This window comes from Stegastes partitus, unplaced genomic scaffold, assembly GCF_000690725.1.
Source record: "Stegastes partitus isolate 25-593 unplaced genomic scaffold, Stegastes_partitus-1.0.2 Scaffold1317, whole genome shotgun sequence".
In the NCBI taxonomy this organism is placed as follows: Eukaryota; Metazoa; Chordata; class Actinopteri; family Pomacentridae; genus Stegastes; species Stegastes partitus.
In genome coordinates this window covers 89400-101877 of record NW_007579048.1, presented here as the reverse complement: position 1 = coordinate 101877, position 12478 = coordinate 89400, and the positions used below count along the sequence as shown (strand labels likewise).

The following is a 12478-nucleotide window of genomic DNA, read 5'->3' as shown; positions in this document are numbered from 1 at the left end:
AAAGCAAAAGACCTTGTGAAGATGCTGCTGAAGCTTGTAAGAGTGTCATTATCCACAGTGAAATGAGTCCTGTACCAACATGGGCTGAAAGGATACTCAGAGAGGAAGAAGACATTACTCCAAAAGCAACATAAAAAAAGCCAGATTACAGTTTACAAATGCACACAGAGACAAAGACCTTAATTTTTGGAGACATGTCCTGTGGTCTGATGAAACCAAAATTCAACTGTTTGTCCATAATGACCATTGTCGCATTTGAAGGAAAAAGGAGGAAACTTGCAAGCCTGAGAACACCATCCTGACTGTGAGGTACGAGGGTGGCAGCATCATGTTGTGGAGGTGCTTTGCTGCAGGAGGGACTGGTGCACTTCACAAAATAGATGGCATCATGAGAAAAGAGCATTATGTGGAAACATTAAAGCAACATTTCAAGACATCAGCCAAGAAGTTAAAGTTTGGGCACAAATGGGTCTTTCAAATGGACAATGACCCTAAGCATATCGCCAGATTAGTTGTAATTTGGCTTAAGAACAACAAATTCAATGTTTTGGAGTAGCCATCACAAACTGATCTCAATCCTGTACAAAATTTGTGGGCAGAGCTGAAAAAGCTTGTGCGAGCAAGGCGGCCAACAAACCTGACTCAGTTACACCAGTTCTGTCAGGTGGAATGGGCCAGAAACCTGTCAGACTATTGTAAGAAGCTTGCAGAAGGTACCCAAAATGTTTGATCCAAGCCATGCAGTTTAAAGGCAATGCTCCAAATACTAAGGAAACAATTTCTTACTGAAGAAAGTTTAAAAAAAAAGTAAAAGTAAAAAAATCTCTTAAAAAAATCTCTCTCATTATTCTAGCATTTAGCAAATTGAAATCATTTTGGTAATCCCAACTGACCTAAAAAGAAAAGTTTAGTCACATTTAATGTCAGATAGTGAGGGGGGAAAAAAAAGCGGTAAAGTAAAGAAACACAGAAGAGTCGAGGTATACACTAGAGCGAGAAGAGAAGAGAAACATATCAATGTACAGTAAAGAAGCTCTACTGTTTGTCACACTAGATTATCATTGGATATTACAATACAGTGCAGAAGAANTGCACAGTGGATCGGTGGATAGCAACATCACCTCATAGCGAGAAGATCCCTGGCTCGCCGAACAATAACCCTAGGTACTGCAGGAAAGGGCTGGGCGATAGAGGATAGAGATGGAAAAGGTAGGGGCAGTGCTGAAGTCATTCAGTCTGTGCTGTAGTGATCATGAAGGGCTGAATCGGCCTGATCAGTATGCCAGGGTGGAGAAGTGTACACTCTAGAGAGAGAAACTGTGTAATCAGAGATGAAAGTTGTTCAGGGAGGAAGAATACTATGCCTTCAAACTATCTGGGAAAGTCCAGATGACTATGTGATGGCTTTGGAAGTTTTTGATAGGTTAATTGACAACATTTGAGTTAATTGGAGGCACATCTCAAACACGCTGCTCCCCTTTGTGACAACATGGGAACATCTAAAGAAATCAGCCAAGATATTAGGAAGATAATTGTGGACCTCCACAAGTCTGGTTCATCCTTGGGTACAATTTCCACATGCCTGAATGTTCCACATTCATCTGTTCAAACAATTATACAAAAGTATAAACACCATGGGAATGTCCAGCCATCATACCGCTCAGGAAGGAGATGTGCTCTGTGTCCCAAAGATGAACGTGTTTTGGTGCAAAATGTGTATATTAACCCCAGAACAAAAGCAAAAGACCTTGTGAAGATGCTGCTGAAGCTGGTAAGAGAGTGTCATTATCCACAGTAAAGCGAGTCCTGTACCAACACAAGCTGAAAGGCTACTCAGGGAGGAAGAAATTATTGCTCCAAAAGCAACATAAAAAAAGCCAGATTACAGTTTGCAAATACATAGGGACAAAGATCTTAATTTTTGGAGACATATCCTGTGGTCTAAAGAAACTGAAACTGAACTGTTTGGCCATAGTGACCATCGTTACATTTGGAGGAAAAAGGGGGAAAACTTGCAAGCCTGAGAGCACCATCCTAACTGTGAAGCAAGGCGGGGCAGTATCATGTTGTGGAGGTTCTTTGCTGCAGGAGGGACTGGTGCACTTCACAAAATAGATGACATCATGAGGAAAGAACATTATGTGGAAACATTAAAGCAACATTTCAAGACATCAGCCAGGAAGTTAAAGTTTGGGCACAAATGGGTCTTCCAAATGGACAATGACTCTAAGCATATCGCCAGATTAGTTATAAAGAGGCTTAAGAACAACAAAGTCAATGCTTTGGAGTAGCCATCACAAACTGATCTCAATCCTGTACAAAATTTGTGGGCAGAGCTGAAAAAGCGTGTGGAGCAAGGCAGCTAACAAACCTGACTCAGTTACACCAGTTCTGTCAGGAGGAATGGGCCATAAACCTATCAGACTATTGTGAGAAGCTTGCAGAAGGTACCCAAAATGTTTGACCCAAGCCATACAGTCAAAAGGCAATGCTCCAAATACTAAGGAAAAAAGTTCTGACTGAAGAAAGTAAAAAAAAAAAAAGTAAAAGTAAAAAAATCTCTTAAAAAAATCTCTCTCATTATTCTAGCATTTAGCAAATTTAAATCATTTTGGTAATCCCAACTGACCTAAAAAGAAAAGTTTAGTCACATTTAATGTCAGGTAGTGAGGGGGGAAAAAAGCTTATGTGTCTTTTTATACAATGTAATGTACACTTCTGGTTTCAACTGTATTTGGAGACAGGAGCTGAAGAAAAACTGTAAAGACAAATAGAGATCCCTGTATAAATAAATAATAAAATACAATAGAGTACGGTAAAGTAAAGAAATACAGAAGAGTAAAAGTATACACGAGAGTGAGAAGAGAAGAGAAACATATCAATGTACAGTAAAGAAGCTCTACTGTTTGTCACACTAGATTATCATTGGATATTACAATACAGTGCAGAAGAAAACTAATTACAGTAGTTACACACAGCTGTGTACAGTGAAAGAAAACCCCAGGCTACAGTAAAGAAACACAGAGTACAGTACAAATACCGGAGAGAACAATAAATAAATCTAACTGAGTGCAGAAAAACAACTACTGTCACATTAGACTACAGTGGTTGAAGCAAAAAAGTATTGTTGGTAAAAAAAACACATTTTGTGATCTGTTTACTTGAAATGAACTGCATGAAATGTTTTGATGTTGACATCAAGGATGACTCAAGGATGAACAGATTTTGGTGGTCAAAGGTCAATGTCCTTGTGACCTTGTATCGTGCCTTTTTAGCCACGTCAAGAATTCACACAAATGATAAAATGATGAACTGATGAAATCTTACGTTAAAAAAATCTAAGGTAAAGTCTTGACAGGTGTATCTGTAGACTGCAACATGACTGGTTACTGATGTGAAACTTGTTCATGCATTACCATAGCAGATAAAAAGTCTCATGTTTTTTATGTAAATTTTTTTTTGTTAATGTTTCTCAGAGAAAGAAGCAGAAGCACCTGACAAAGACGTGGGCTCGATGGTCGGCTCTTTTTACAGGACAACCAGTCCGTGACATCAAGTCAGTCTATAACTGTCTGTTACTGTCTGTTAAGGTCTGTCTGTCTTTAACTGTCTGTGACTACTGTCTCAAACAAAATGTTCAGACTTCACTTTCACGTTCACTTTTTGCATACTTCATTGAGTGGTACCCTTGATTGAAAAAAAAAGAAAAGTACAAATTGTATTTTACCATTGATCTGCACTCAGTAACCCAATGCAGCCAGTTTAGAGAGGTGTTTTGAACACCTGCCCCAGAGTGCACTCTGCCTGAGGCTGGGGTGAAGATATAACCACCAGCTTGACAATGGAGTAAAGTATAACACCAGAGTTTATTCGGGACAAGGCTGCAGCTGTTGCAGCAAAAGTCTCCACTTAAACCCTGCAAACCGTGCCTTTGCAGTTGCAGCTCCAAAGCTTTGAAATAGCCTTTTTCTCCCAGTCCTGTGTTCTTTATACCTTGATATTGTGTTGGAAATTTCTGATTAAATGATTAAGAAATATCTGAAAAAGTACATGTTTTCAGTGGCTTTTGGTTACCCTTAATGTGCTTGATATTTAACCATTTTATATTTATTTTATTTTAGAAATAGTTTCTACAAGTCGCTATCCCATTCTGCCTTGTTCTTGGTACAAAAACTTGGACTTCTACTTGTGTTTATTATTACTGTATTAGGGCTGCATGGTGGCTCAGTGGTTAGCACCATTGCCTCGCAGCTAGAAGATCCCTGGTTCGCATCCTGGTTATGACGCCTGGGAGTTTGCATGTTCTCCCTGTTCAGCGTCCAAAAACATGTTGAGGTTAATTAGTGATTCTAAATTGTCCATAGGTGTGAATGTGAATGTCTGTCTCTAAGTGTAGCCCTGTAATAGACTGGTGACCTGTCCAGGGTGTCCCCTGCCTTCACCCTAAGTCAGCTGGGATAGACTCCAGCCTCCCTGCGACCTTACAGAGGATTAAACAGTGTATAGATAATGGATGGATGAATTATTACATTACTGCTGCCTGATTTTACAGCTATGTAAACATTTCAAATAAGAGACTCCTATAAACAGTTGGAAGCAACAAACCAAACTTCCGCCCCTAGCAATGTATTGTCAAAACCCACATTATATTAAGTATGGTCAAACCAGGCGACAGTGAAATGGATAGACATAGATGGTATTAAAAAAGAATACAGGAAAAAGTATATGGTTTTGTAATCATTGTAGTAACTATATATCTGGTTGCTTCACCATGTCTGCCTTTGTGTTTTCTCCACTTAGGTGTTACTTTGGAGAGAAGGTGGCTCTGTACTACCTGTGGCTGGGATGGTACACTAAATTGCTAGTTCCAGCTGCTGTTCTCGGTGTTGTAGTGTTCCTGTACGGACTTGCCTTTTTCAACACTAACCCTCTCATGTGAGTCAGGTGTATGTATAAATAGTAATAATATTAGGCATGCCATAAGTTGACAAAGATTAGTTGTTTTGCATGAGCATAACCTCATTTATGAAGTTGTTAAAGAAGAGTGTCAAATTCACATCTGAATTTTTATTTCGATTAAAGCTTTCGTTTTTGTTTGTGTCTTTTCAGTAAAGAAGTGTGTCAGTCCAACATCACCATGTGTCCTCGCTGTGATAAAAAGTGTACATTGTGGCAACTCTCAGACACCTGTTCCTATGCTAAGGTGATATTAATGACATTTCTTATCTGTTGTCTTCAAATTGCTGCTGTCAGTTGACATTAGAATTCAAGTTTCCAAAATATACAAGATGAATAAGAAAAAAACATGATCAGTTTGCTACAAAAAAACAAAAACAAAAAACCACCACATAGCCAGGCTTGATAAAACCTAGAACCCCACTCAGAGTTGATGGGTATTACAAAGGGGGTAATCAACTTCCTTTATTAACCAAGCTTTCTTCTGCAGACTGATTGTGTGCCACCTATTTCAGTCACGAGACAAAGGCCATTATAATAGAGAGCAAGAGCAATGGAGAAGAATGCAAAAAATTGTTGCTATGAAGCGTTGCTACTGCAAATAATACAAGAGAGGAATGCTGGTTAAAAAAAAAAAACAACAAAACAAAACAAAGCTTCCGTAAGTTGATATACAGTGCCATAAAAAGTAGACTTGGAAATTTTTTTGCAACTCATGCTTGCAGTGTTCTTTTGTCTTCATGGTGTAGTTATAACCAGGAATTCTGATTCACTAGTGACTGGACCTTCTAGATACAGGTTTCTTTATAATACAGTAACTGAGACACATTCACTACACTCAGATCATCTCCATTTCACTAATTGTATCGAGCACCAATTGGCTGCACTTGTGTTTAATTCGGTGAGTCACTTAAAGGGAGTGAATAATTATGTAATCATTTATTTGACATTTTATATTTTTAATAAGTTGATGTTGCTTTGTAAAAAATCGGTTTTCATTTGACATGAAGTAGACATTTAGTAAATTCTTGTCCAAAAATGGAGCATGAGTGTTTAAAAGAGATACATGGGGAAAACCTCTAAGAAGAATAAATACTTTTTAACAGCACCGTATTGATTTTACCATATAGCACGCGCTCAATGCAGCCGCTGCTTTCTAACTTGACAGCTGCAAATTAGAGCTGTTAAGCTGCAGTATCGGCAGCACCAAATGTTCTTTTAAGACCAAATTTTAAAACTTTTTTTTCTTTTCTGTATCGCTGGCTGAATTCATGGAGGTTCCAGTGGAAGCGCAACACATACAGTGTGTACTACTACAACTGAATGGCTTAGTAACCCTTGGTTTTAGTATCATACTTTTCAGCAGGTTTGAGGATATGAGATATTCCCTTTGTTGAAAATCTTTATGACTCATAGCGAATCATCAGGAAAGTAATTGGTGAAAGGAGCTCTGCTACAGCAGCTTAACTATACAGCATCCGTTACAATGAGTCACCTTTGGCTTTAAGATCAACATACCTACTAACCCACGAATCTTACTTTGTAGTACAGCTTTCAAATGTTACTCTGTTTGTGCTGTACAAGATTGTGATCTTTCCTGTTTGCTGAGTGCATGATGTGTTTTTATCCACACAGGTCAGCCATTTGTTTGACAATGAGGGCACTGTGGCTTTTGCTATGTTCATGGCAATCTGGGGTGAGTCTACGATCTAACCTAAGCTGATGTACTCTGATGGCTAATCTAATGTAATCCACCCCGATGTCTAATGTAATCACATTTGGGTGTGTGTGTTTGTGTGTGCACGTGCACGTGTGTGTGTTTTCAGCCACGTTGTTCCTGGAGCTGTGGAAGAGACACAGAGCACAACATGTTTCTCAGTGGAAGGTCTATGACTGGTGTGAGGAGGAGGTACAGCTTTCTGCCTAACTTACAAACCATACAGTATCACTGACTTACGACAAATCTAGTCTTAATACAGTAGGTATGTCTATTGTTGTCTTGCCTGGGATTTGTGCTCCCCTTATCTTAAAATATGTTAATTAGCTTGACTTGATCATAAAAGTTCTCTCTATGCGATTGTTACCTGCGGCGGCCTCTCTCTTTCCCTGGCATGCCACCCCACACCCCTATCCTCCACCCCTCACATAAACATGGACACACATTGTTTTAAACATCTCTCATATTTGAGAGAAATGACAAATAAAGAAATCTTGAATCTTGAGTAATCAATACAAATACAGAAGCAAAGCAGCTGTCACACTGAGATTATATACAATAAAAGACCGTTCAGTTTAATTGAATTAATTTAGGCCAAATCATAAGTCGTCTCAGGGCACTTTATATAGTAAGGTCAAGAAGAATTGTAGACAAAAACCCAACACATACCCTTGAGCACCAGCTGGTAACAGCAGGGACGAAAAAGTGCCTTTTGACGGGAAGAAATTTTCAGCCAAACCAGTCAGAGTGAGCAAACATCTGCCTTGACTGGCTGGAATGAGGGGAGAATGAAGAGAGAAAAGATTAGCATTAAGAAAGAACAGTCAACAGACAAAAAACACTGTTGGTAACACAAAAGATCCACAAACTTTGGTTCAGTCATTATTATTGCTATAGCTGATCAGCTGCTTGCTTTAATTCCTCCTACATCAATCAAACATTTTTTAGATTTGCTACCAAGCTTTTTTCATGTCCCCACTGTGAGATGACGTACACTCCTGATCGAAATCTTAAGACCAGTTAAAAAATGACATGAATTTGCATTTTGCACTGTTGGATGTTCGGAAGGTTCTAAGTAGAGCTTCAAAATGCAAAAAGAAGAAATGGGAACATGGGACCAAAAGTTGTGAGCATTCATTTTATTGAAAACAACAATTTAACTCAAATAGGCTGTTCATCAGCTGACCGAAAGTTTGGATTCCATGTCATTTCCTGTCAAGTAATCACACTGTGAAGATCTCACCTGATATACTCATTCATGTGAATATCATCATATTGGGAGATTTGGTTTGCTTGGAACATGTAGCATGTAACATGTAACCCTGGAAGAGTTAGTTGTATGGTGTCATAGTGTTATGATTCCTTCTTTATGTTTGAATTTTAGTCAGACAAAAACAACACATTTGGTCTTTGCAAATGGAAATACTGCGCATTTAATGCCAGCTAATGAACAGATATTTGGAGTGCTTCACAAGATGTATGTATATAGCAGGTGCAAACATGTGCTAAAACTGATACAAACAGTTTCGTAGTTCCAGTTTTGATTCGGTAAACTGATGATCCGCACAAATGTTTACAATCAAAGAACATTTCAAATTGCCGGAGGAAATCTTTTTCTATAAATTCTCTGGGTTTTAGAGCCTTTGTTTAAACACTTAGTATAACACACAGTTCATTGTAATATAGATATATAATAGAATTCAGTGTGTGTATTACATATCAGTCTGTTTGTGTGTGTCAACAGGAGGAATTGATAATGGAAATAGTCAGTGATCCAAACTGTAAACCCAAACAGTTTAGACACTCCTATTTGCGCAGTACTGTGGTCCTCATCCTAGTAACACTCATGGTAAGTTACACACAATCACTCACATCATCTGTCAGTCTTCATGAGAGTGAGGGCCAGTTATACAACACTGCTGCTCATTGCTAAGCAGACGCATCTGTAACTGTAATGTCATCCCTTAAAGTGAGTGTGCTGTTTACAGGGATACGGATGTAACTGCATACAAGACAAAAAACAGTTCTCAGAGAATGTACAGACTAGACCACATCGAAAGACTTCTCAGAGAAGCCGGCTCAAATTTGGGTATTAAAAGGTGAATGCAGTTTGAAATTCCTCATTCCTTTTATAACGTTGAGCGCTGTAAAAAAATAAAGCGAACACTGAAATAACACATCCTGGATCTCAATGAATGAAATATTCCAGTTGAAAATCTTTATTCATTACGTAGTAGAATAAGTTGAGAACAAAATAACATAAAAATGATCAATGTAAATCTGAAGTATTATCTGATGGAGGTCTGGATTTGGAAGCTTTGGAGCCATTTTGCAATTAACATGCCCAATTCATTTAAAATATCAGATTTTTCGCCAGTCCTGATATGCGTGCAAGTTTTGATGAGTTTTCGAGCATGTTTAGGCCCTCCAAATTGCGTCTTTTTCAGCAAAAAAGAAAGTATAATAGTCATAGCAGTTCCAACAGGGTCTTTGCACTGTTAGGGCTCGGACCCTAATTATGCTTTAACATTAAAAATGTCATTTTGCTTTTAGAGCTTCTACCTACTGTTGTATCAACCATTACAGAAACAAGAAATGGTTTTGTTAATTATCAGTGTTGTTAATTTAGGGCAGCTGTGGCATAAACCTTACATTGGGTGGTTGTCTAATAAAGTTGTTAAGCACTGTATCTTTTAGGAAGGAGATCTTGACAGACCACTGGCTATCACAGGAATGTTCAGTAATTGCTCACATGTTTACCTGCCAAAATAACACAGCCTCACTACCAGTTTTCCCCTCATGGAGTAAAACAAAGAATATATTGGTGTTCTGCAGTTGATGCTGATCATCGGCCTTGCTCATGCTTTGGTGGTGTTTCGAGTGGTGGCTGCCCCCTTGATATCTGAAAGCGAGTGGAAGTTTGCGAGTGACCATGCCAACCCTGTGGCTGTGATGCTTGGTGCTGTGCTGCACTATGTCACCATTCAAATCATGACCCGGGTATGTATACTTGTATCCCGATTCTCACGCTGCATTCACTTTAGGTTTGCAGAATGGTAGAAACAGGAAGGTATTTAGTTTTGCCATCACACCAGAATAGAAGTATATAATACAGTTCAGACCAACATTAGTATTTTGACTTATGTAATAGGCACATTTATTTTGAAATGAAATAATGAATACTATATCAAAATGCTAAGTCTCAGCTTTAATTAAAGTAGATTCACATCAATATTGAAAGGAAGTTTTTATGCAGGCTCTGTCTTGACAATTGACCACCGATTTGTCATCTATACAACTTTGTAATGCACAAACAGTATAACATAATGGACAACACTTCACATCGCCTGCATGACCTACTTATTAAACAACAGCGTTTTCAGTTCAAGGCTTCTTCAGCTTCACTGTAGTAAGAAAGGTCAGAAGGTCATTCCTGCCCACTGCAGTAATGTTGAATTAAATATGAGTTAGTTAGTTGTTCGTCAGTCCATCCTTCTGTCTGACTGTCCAGATGGAGACAACAAACATTAAAAAGTCTTTACATGTGTGTCCTCTGTTCCTGTCTTTAAACTGACAGGAACAGATGGAAGGTTCTGCTGGAGGGTCTTGAAGAAGTGCAAACCAGACTCCTGATCTTGTAAAGTTCTCCCTGTTAAGACAATAATAACTTGTGTCTGTATGTGTGTCTCCTTTCACATTACCTCCAGGTGAACAGATGGGTTTCCCTCAAGCTGTGTCAGATAGGTGAAAACAAAAACTTTATTCATTACATTGTATTGCAAATAATAACAAAATGATAAAATACACTGAAAATGCTGTTTTCCCCATAAATGTAAAATGGAAAGGTTAATGGAAAATATACATTGGTGAGCCATAACTATCTGACTAGATCAAGTAAATAATGTTGATTATCAGGTAACAACAGTCCATGTCATGGTCTGTGATAGGTAAATAAACAGTAAACAAGTATTTGGTTCTTGTTGTTGTTGAAGTTTTACAGCGCTGGAGTTCAGCTGGACATGAGATTCCTCTCTGTCCCTCTGAATTCCAGCGCTGTAAAACTTTACCTGTGACCTAAATAAATTCTGCATCTGAGAACTGAAGATTTCTCCGGCTTGTTCTTGGGCTTCCAACTAAAGAATCGGATCTAACATTGTCAAGAGCCAAGGCTTGTGGAGTGCTCCAGGTCAATGGTGTTGAGTACTTAGCAAGACTGATCACAGGGGGAACAGACAAGGAACCAGCCACAGAGTGTTAAGAGAAGTTCTGGATCGAGTCTGATCCACAGCAACTCCAACAAACAGCTTGCAGGACTTTAAGGACCTGCTGCTAGTGTGCACAGGGCACCTTCAGAGTTTTGTGGAGCCCAGGCCTCAGCCTAATTTGGCTGCACACAAAGCGTCATACATGTTTGACTAGTCAGATCAATTTGTTTTGGCTCAGCACTGTAAGAATACAGTTCTATTTGAATTTTTGACTAAATAAATATTAGATATTTCATCAAATTACTTTTACATGTACTTTCTTTAATGTGTTTCTGTGTGTGTGTGTGTGTGTGTGTGTGTGTGTGTGTGTGTGTGTGTGTGTGTATACAGAGAAGCTGAACTCGCTTGCTGCTACAGAGAGGAGCTTCACAGTCAAGATGTTCACCTTCCAGTTCTTCACTCTTTTCTCCTCTCTCTTCTATGTGGCCTTTTTCCTGGGCAGGTACTCCTTTGATGTCTGTCACAAGCAGTCACAAATAGTGCAAATGATTCGGTCAGACCTGACGTGTTAGTGTTTATAGCCCCAGACCGACAGCTGTGAACAAAAGTTTACATACACTTGTAAAGACCATGTATATAAGATTTGACGTTTAGGCTGCTGGTATCTTCTCACCATGGTTACCTATATGTAGGAGCCAGCCTCATGTTCAGAGGCTTCAACTGGTGCTTGCTGATTTGATGTTGTTCTTATGATGCTGTCTTGTCATAGAATAAATGGCCATCCAGGAAACTACGTGCGCCTCGCTGGTTTTCGACTGGAAGAGGTAAGAAGATTCACTTAAAGTTCAGACTTTCATACAGGCGTATACACTACAGTGTTGATAGATGTGCTGCGGGTGTCTTGTAGTGCCATCCAAGTGGCTGTTTGACAGACCTTTTCATCCAAATGGCTGTGATCATGCTGCTGAAACAGACTCTTAACAACATCTTTGAGTTCACTGTGCCGTGAGTGTGCTCTGTTTTCATTTACCTTCTCATGTAATTCAGCAATTGATGAGTCTGTGTGTACTGCAGGACGTTATCAAAAAACACTGTTTATGTGCCTGATCCTTCATTCATGTGTTTTTCAGCTGGTTGAAGAGCTGCCTAAAGAGAAACACTGCAAAGAAGCTGCAGAGGAAGTGTGGTTATTGTTACAGGAAGGCCTGTCGTGATGCACAGGGACGTGTTGAGCCATGTGATATCTGCAAACTTCGTGACTGGCTGCGTAACTACCACCTGGCTGACACTGATTCCTTTAGCCTCTTCAATGAATACCTGGAGATGGGTAGGTCCAAAGTCTCCCTTTATCTGTCTGTCACACCTGTAAAGCTAACTCAGTGGTTTAAAGGTGGATTGTTTCCTCACATAAAACCCTATTTGGTTTTTGTGAAATAGTTTTGTTTCTGTGTGCAGAGTAAAATAATGTTAGCTTTTAAAATAAAACTAGAATGTTTGGAAAAGCTGTGGTAAAAATTCCTTGATCTGTTTAACATAGCTCCCATAGGCACACATGCTCTCTCTCTCTCTCTCTCTCTCTCTCTCTCTCTCTCTCTCTCTC

At 39.1% G+C, this 12478-nt stretch overlaps 1 protein-coding gene across 1 annotated transcript in view; it reads left to right on the top strand.

Moving 5' to 3' along the window:
• Nucleotides 1-12478, top strand: part of LOC103369658 (anoctamin-9-like) — a 30675-nt gene that overhangs the window by 11059 nt on the left and 7138 nt on the right. The window contains exons 7-18 of the mRNA XM_008298428.1: nucleotides 3477-3556; nucleotides 4801-4935; nucleotides 5110-5203; nucleotides 6592-6652; nucleotides 6783-6865; nucleotides 8418-8522; nucleotides 9509-9673; nucleotides 10381-10417; nucleotides 11269-11380; nucleotides 11648-11702; nucleotides 11786-11883; nucleotides 12009-12205. Coding sequence (XP_008296650.1) covers nucleotides 3477-3556; nucleotides 4801-4935; nucleotides 5110-5203; nucleotides 6592-6652; nucleotides 6783-6865; nucleotides 8418-8522; nucleotides 9509-9673; nucleotides 10381-10417; nucleotides 11269-11380; nucleotides 11648-11702; nucleotides 11786-11883; nucleotides 12009-12205 — 1222 coding nt within the window. The remainder of the gene's footprint in view (nucleotides 1-3476; nucleotides 3557-4800; nucleotides 4936-5109; nucleotides 5204-6591; nucleotides 6653-6782; nucleotides 6866-8417; nucleotides 8523-9508; nucleotides 9674-10380; nucleotides 10418-11268; nucleotides 11381-11647; nucleotides 11703-11785; nucleotides 11884-12008; nucleotides 12206-12478) is intronic.